Here is a 7,577-nt window from a genome sequence, read left to right as displayed (position 1 = left end):
TGGAGATACATGGGTGGTTTTGCGAACAGTGTTTCCTTTGATGTGTTACTAAAACGATGCAAATAGGGATTTGCTGCATTTGTGGTAGCTCTAGGGGCGGATAGTAAGATTTAATAAAGTGAGAATACATGTTAAAACAACCAAAAAACCACACAACTTTTCACGTTTCAGCCAGTGACACAAAGAACCGCTAACTGCCCTCTTTGTTATTCTGCTCGACATACAAAAATGCATGTGCATACACAGATATGACACCATTCACCATGTACTCATATTACCAAATATACTACTACAGCCCGTAGATGTTTATTGATTGCAGTATGGAATTAATAATTTTGTTTTTTTTTTTCTTAGATGCTGAATATTTGTGAGGCTTGTCTTTTCTGTGTTACCTATTGGCAGAACCTCATGTTGATGGAAAAAATGAAGCATAACATCAACATTTTGAAAAGTACTAGACTGTATATAGAATTTTTATATATTATTTATGTATGTTTATTTACAATTTTTTGTGTATTACCTCACCCGATCATCACTCTAAACCATAAGTGAGGAAACTGAACTGCTGGGAAATAATGTGATTTTGGGGGTGCCTGGGTGGCTCAGTCATTTAAGCGTCTGCCTTCAGCTCAGGTCATGACCCCAGGGTCCTGGATGAAGCCCCAAGTCTGGATCCCTGCTTAGCGGGGAATCTGCTCCCTCTTCCCCTCACCCTGCTCTCTTGTGCTCTCTCTCTCTCTCTCTCTCAAATAAATAAATAACATATATAGAAATAATGTGATTTTATCAAATGGTACCAGTTCTTCTCTTTTCCTTCCTGCCACTGAAGATCCTGGTGTCTCCATGGGCCATGTCCCCACCAGCTGTTACCACTATTGTAAGAATAGTACCAATAGGAACAAGTCGTATCCAAAGTCTCCCTTCTGCAGAGGTGCCCCTGACGCCAAGATCCACATCTTTGACCTGGGGCGGGAGAAGGCAAAAGTGAATGAGTTCCCACCATGTGGCCACATGGTGCGAGATGAATATAAGCAGCCTTCCTCTGAAGCCACGGAAACTGCCCGAGTTTGTGCCCGCAAGTATGTGGTGAACAGCTGTGGCAAAGATATTTTTCACATCCGAGTGTGGCTCTACCCCTTCCACGGCATCCATATCAACAAGATGTTGTCCTGTGCTGGGGCTGACAGGCTCCAGACAGGTATGCAGGGTGCCTTTGGAAAGCCCCAGGGCACAGTGGCCAGGGTCCACATTGGCCAAGTCATCAACTCCATTTGTAGAAAGCTGTCGAACAAGGAGCATGTGATTGAGGCCCTACACAGGGCCAAGGGCAAGTTCCCTGGCCGCCAGAAGATCCACATTTCCAAGAAGTGGGGCTTTACTAAGTTTAATGCGGATGAATTTGAAGACATAGTGGCTGAAAAGCTGCTCATCCCAGATGGCTGTGGGTCAAAAACGTCCCTAATTATTGCCCCCCTGGACAGATGGCGGGCTCTGTCCTCATGCGAACCTCGGCACTGCCCCCTCCTTATTCACGCCAGCCAATAAATCCTAGTTTTTGCAAAAATTATAATAACAAGGGCGCCTGGGTGGCTCAGTTGGTTAAGCCACTACCTTTGGCTCAGGTCATGATCCTGGAGTCCCAGGATCGAGTCCTGCATCGGGCTCCCTGCTTAGCAGGGAGTCTGCTTCTCCCTCTGACCCTCCCCCCTCTCATGTGCTCTCTCTCTCTTTCTCTCAAATAAATAAAATCTTTAAAAAAAATAATACTAATAACAAGTACCAGTTCCTAAATGTCTAAGCCTTAATTTTTTTGAAGATTTTACTTACTGGGGAGCCTGGGTGGCTCCATCGTTAAGCATCTGCCTTCGGCTCAGGTGGTGATTCCAGGGTCCTAGGATCGAGCCCCGCATCGGGCTCCCTGCTCAGTGGGAAGGCTGCATCTCCCACTCCCGCTCCCCTTGCTTGTGTTCCCTCTCTCGCTGTGTCTCTGTCAAATAAATAAATAAATAAATAATCTTTAAAAAATTTTTTTAAAGATTTTATTTATTTAAGAGATAGAGTGAGAGCATATGCCGGGGAAAGGGGCAGAGGAAGAGTCTTCTCAGCAGACTCATCACTGAGCAGGGAGCCTGAGATGGGGCTCAGTCCCAGGACCCCAGGATCATGACCTGAGCTGAAGGCAGTCCTTTAACCAACTGAGCCACGCAGGCGCCGCACTAAGCCTCAATTTGTGCTTGCACCTTCAGCTGCAAATGCTGTCTTTTCAGTTATAACCTGGGAAATATTCTAGGCTGTATCAGTTTGTGTTTTATATGTAGTGTTTATATACTCCTAATGCTCTCTATTGAAATTCCAATGTGAGAGTATTTCAAATTTCTTGTGCCTTCTCCGTCTCCAAAACTTTACCTCTTCACCATTTCGAAATTTTTAAATGTGGTTTAGGAAGATTCCCCTTGTTCTTCAGTGGAAATTGTTTTCCAGATTTAACATATTTTTTTAAAGATTTTATTTGTTTGTCGGAAAGAGAGAGAGAACACAAGCAGGGGGAGCGGCAGACAGAGGGAGAAGCAGACTCCCCGCAGAGCAGGGAGCCCGATGTGGGGCTAGATCCTAGGACCCTGAGATCATGACCTGAGCCGAAGGCAGATGCTTCACTGACTGAGCCACCAAGGCATTCCTAACATATTTTGATATATGTTAAATACATGGACTGTCTTGTGAAATATTTTGTATGACACCATTCTCACGTATAGAGGAGTTTTGGAAGGTTAAGCAAGAAAATGTGAACGATTGTTAATTCTGTGGAGTAAACTGGATGAGGGGAGTGTAAAGGAGTTTCTAAACAGTTTCTTTTTACCTTACTATGGATTTGAAGTCTTTATATATAATGTACGTTCATTGACTTTAAGAAAAAACAATGAAGAAATGACTAACCTCTGTGGAAATGTCCAGAGAATGTAGAATCTAATGGGTTTGGTGCATCCTGCAATCTGTCAGTCTATCTCTAACCAGCCCCTTTGGACTTTTCTCTACAAACCTGATCATGCTCCTGGAGGGGCGGTTTTTGTCTGGTGGGTGTGACTGAGAGAAGCAGGGTTATTTAGGTTTTTTGCCAGAGGGAACAGACACGTGAACCCTGGGTAAGGAAGGAAGGGAAGGGAAGAAGATGACACCAGTGGACATAAGGACCAGAGACAGGAAGATGGAGCCTGAGTGGGAGTGTGGAAAGTCATCAATAAAGAAAGTATAGATCCTTATCTACCCCTGCTCTGATCTCTACCCAGATCTCATCAGATTTTGACATTGGTGTGATTTTCACCGCTCGTGTGGATGAACCATCTAACACCTAAACCTTAGAGATTCTGAACTTTCTGAAACTCACTGGCCTTCACCCACCTATGGCCAAGATCTGACCCTGTTATATGGGGTATTTCACAGTGGAAATCTCAAACTGCAAACCCCTGTCTCTACTCTTTTTCTGTTCTTCTAGCTGTTTCATACGGGCCCTCCCCCAGCTTCAATACAACCTCATATGGAACTTGTGATTTGATACCTCAATTTTCTTCTGATCTAGGAGTACTCGGCGGGTCTCATTCCGTTCTTTACAGTCTGGATTGTGTAGTTAACAACCGGGTCGCCATTCTACCTCGGTTGTCTTGTGCTGTCTTTCCACATGCCTGACAAAATCTCAAAATGAGGTTTTTTTTTTAATTTTATTTATTTATTTGAGAGAGAGACCGAGCAAATGAGAGGGGATAGGGTCGGAGGGAGAAGCAGACTCCCTGCTGAGCAGGGAGCCCGATGCGGGACTCGATCCCGGGACTCCAGGATCACGACCTGAGCGGAAGGCAGTGGCTTAAACAGCTGAGCCACCCAGGCGCCCTCAAAATGAGTTTTAAAATGCCCTATACCACGGTAGTTGAATACAAGTGGCAAAAAAAGGTTTTTAAGAAATCACAGAAGAGTAAAACAAAATAGGGCTATTCGTTTGTTTTAGAGAGAGAGAGAGAGAGCGGGAGGGAGGGGCAGAGAAAATCTTAAGCAGGTTCGACGCCCAGGGCAGAGCCTGATGTGGGGCTCGATCTCACAACCCTAAAATCATGACCTGAGTGGAAATCAAGAGTCGGAGGGTTAACGGACTGAGCCACCCAGGCACCCACGAAATAGGGCTTTTTGGTTGTCAATATTAAGGCCTCAGGGGCGGGCTCGAGTTCACAGGTGAGGACAGGGCTCCTTTTGAACATAATATAATTCAGAATAGTTTTGTTTTATTAAAAGCTTTATCCAGGGGCGCGCCTGGGTGGCTCAGTCATTAAGCGTCCGCCTTCAGCCCAGGTCATGATCCCAGGGTCCTGGGATCGAGCCCCACATCGGGCTCCCTGCTCAGCAGGAAGCCTGCTTCTCCCTCTCCCACTCCCCCTGCTTGTGTTCCCTCTCTTGCTATGTCTCTCTCTGTCAAATAAATATAATCTTAAAACAAAACAAAACAAAAACAACCTTTATCCAGGTTATATCTACTAGATGGCGTTCATCCCCAGACCCTTGCTCTGGGCACGAGCACTAGCTCAGAACAGTGTTCAGAACTCGGCAAACCCATTTCCACTACTGACCGCTGCCATGATCAGTAGTTCCCCAAAGACAGTGAAGGTCATGGGCCCTGCCACTCAGCAGTGCTCTGGGCGCTCCCCTCCAGGCTGGGGAAGGCTGCAGGCAGCCCGGCCCCCACGCCTCTTTCAGGGTGGGCTATGGCTCCACCCCTTGCCTGCCCCGTCCCCCCAGCCCAATGGCCTAGCTTCATCCATCCATTGAATATAACACCCCTTCCAGCCCTCCCTTGGCCTCTGGGTGCTTCAGGAGAACTGACCACTCCTCCGTGCCCCGGACCGATTTCGCCCCAGGGATGCGGCCTGGGCCTGCTGCCTACTTCTGTGCTCAGGAACCGAGCCTAAGGGCTCCGATCCGCAGCTGCCTGCACCCTGTGATCTGGCCCAGGCCTACCCTGGGGCCCACAGGCTGGCTCTGTCAGTAGAGCATGTGACTCTTGATCTCAGGGATGTGAGTTCAAGCCCCGTGTTGGGTATAGAGATTACTTACAAATAAAATCTAAAAAAAATTAAAAATCATACAATTTGTAAGATAAATAAAATTTCAGTGGCATTTAGTATATTCGTTATGCTGTGCAACCACCACCTCTATTTAGTTCCAAAATAGTTCCATCACCCCTAAAGGATACCAGGTTCCCATTAGGCAACATTCTCCCTTCCCCCTTGCCAGCCCCTGGCAACCCAGTCTTTCTGTCTCCTTGGATTTACTGATTCTGGACATTTTACATAAATACGTGACTCTTTGTGTCTGGCTTCTTGTACTTGACATAAAAAAGATACATGGAGGTTATAAATATATTATGCTTCTATCCCTTGTTTTGTTAAGCTCATCCTCCCTCCTTTTAGGAGCTCATCCCCTTCAACTCAGATTTCATCCGTCAAAATCCACTAAACCCTTTCTTTTTTTTTTTTTTTAAAGATTTTATTTATTTATTTGAGAGAGAGAGAATGAGAGATAGAGAGCACGAGAGGGAGGAGGGTCAGAGGGAGAAGCAGACTCCCTGCCGAGCAGGGAGCCCGATGCGGGACTCGATCCCGGGACTCCAGGATCATGACCTGAGCCGAAGGCAGTCGCTCAACCAACTGAGCCACCCAGGCACCCCTCCACTAAACCCTTTCGACTCATTCTTTCCTCTCAGACTATGAACATGTTCAAGTCTTTCTGATCCTGAAAGCAATGGTTACCACATTCTAAGTTAAAGGTGATGGCAAAAATCAAATGTGATACTATTCCTGAAAGTACCTCGCATCCTGCTGTGCACTTTATTGAATAAGGCATTATTGTTATTTAGCAGCAGTAAATAAGAGCTCCAAAAATATTCCAGGTATGAACTAGGACCTTTTAAATAAATACTTGACGTTCATGGGGGAAAAGTACAAAAAAACCTCCCTTGCCTTCTACCCTGTTGGTTGTAACCTCATGACTTTCCCCAGTGAAATCTGAAATTGGCTCCCACACTGAGGCCAATGAAAGACAGAAGAGGCCCACAACCCCAGATTAGTAGATGGCAGATTTAATAAGCATGGGAACTCATTAATGAGCCTGGCTTTGGGCAACCACACGGTGAATGGATCTCTGAATCTGCCTGCCAGAATCTTCAAAGTAATCGAGAGGCCTTAAGTGGATTCAGGCCAAAGTTACAGAGAGGCCTGAAGGCCGTCCAGATGGTCTCAACGAAACCTCGCTCTCTCAAGGCTGCGTCCTTCGGAATGGCTCCCACGGTGGGAACCGTGGACAGAATTTACATTCCAAGGATATGGGAGGGGATGAGGAGCCTCCAATTGCCCAGGGCTGGGTCACAGGTCAACCAGCGATCACATCCTCTCACGTGATTTCCTCTAACACACTACTTCTTGTGTGACAGGCTCTTAATTTTTTTTTTTTTTAGAAAGATTTTAGTTATTCGACAGAGAGAGAGAGAGAGAGCACAAGCAGTGGGGGAGGCCGGCAGAGGGAGAGGGAGAAGCAGGCTCCCCCTTGCCGGGAGTCCAGACATGGGGCTCAATCCCAGGACCCTGGGATCATGAGCTGAGCCAAAGGCAGATGCTTACCTGACTGAGCTACCCAGGTGCCCCCCCCCATGTGATTTAATAAAAAATAATACATTAGCAGACGCATCAGGTCCAACCACACAACATTCTCTTTGGATAATCCTTGCCAGGCCTTAGCAATGTCCAAGGACATCCTATTTTGGGGGACAGTTCATCTCATTCAAGACATTTCAGTATCCAGTAAATACAGGCTTTGCCATTTAAGACTTGTTGGGTCAATATATTAAGGACTTCTATGTGTGCTACATTTTTCTCCAGGCCCATGGAGAGGGACAAAGATGGAAGTCAATTGTACCAGTGAAAACAGAATGTGCCTGCCTGACCTTGAGGAGAAGGAGGCTGGCAGCTTTAGGAGCTTGACCTGGTTGTTCATACAATACTTGTTACCTGGGGGGAGACAACACAGTCAGGTGTGAGGAGATGGAGTAGGGGTGAGATATGCCAGATGAGGACCCCCCTACCCTCACCCCTCCCCTCTTCATCCCCTGCATATTCCATTCTAGGTAGAGTGCATTTCAACAGGTGCAGCTTGTAGCAATACAACAGGATCCCAGTGAGATTAAGTAGTTCCCCTCACCCAGGGGTGAAAAGTAACTCACCCACCCTGGTGGGACATCCCATTGCAAACCCTAGTGGATAATTCCTTTTTCAGGGACAATGGGGCTTGGTGTTCTCAGCAGCATAGCACACTGATCCACAGTAAGTGTTGGGGCATTGGCTGTTTCCCAGGATTTTTTTACTTTTATGACACTGAGTGTCTCAGCAGGAGTCCCCAGTCTGGCATATAGAGCAAGAAGCCCTACTGGTTGATCATTCCAAAGTATTCAAAAGTATTAAAACCTGGGGCAGTACCTTAGTCCACCCAGCCAAAGTGGTTTTACTTGTTAATAATGCAACGTGCTGCTTTAATCTTCTATTTTT

General features: G+C 46.4%; 1 protein-coding gene across 1 annotated transcript; it reads left to right on the top strand.

The window, feature by feature from the left end:
* Positions 1 to 843: 843 nt before the first annotated feature.
* LOC114203522 (large ribosomal subunit protein uL16-like) lies at positions 844 to 1,545 on the top strand. Its single transcript, XM_028096885.2, has one exon. It carries the CDS (start codon positions 844 to 846, stop codon positions 1,543 to 1,545), a length of 702 nt encoding a protein of 233 aa, XP_027952686.2.
* Positions 1,546 to 7,577: the final 6,032 nt, after the last annotated feature.

This window comes from Eumetopias jubatus, unplaced genomic scaffold (assembly GCF_037043125.1).
Source record: "Eumetopias jubatus isolate StellerSeaLion01/CBP00866 unplaced genomic scaffold, mEumJub1_p1.0 scaffold_8, whole genome shotgun sequence".
Taxonomy (NCBI): Eukaryota; Metazoa; Chordata; class Mammalia; order Carnivora; family Otariidae; genus Eumetopias; species Eumetopias jubatus.
Note: the sequence above shows the minus strand (reverse complement) of the source record. Positions and strands in the feature narration are given on the sequence as shown.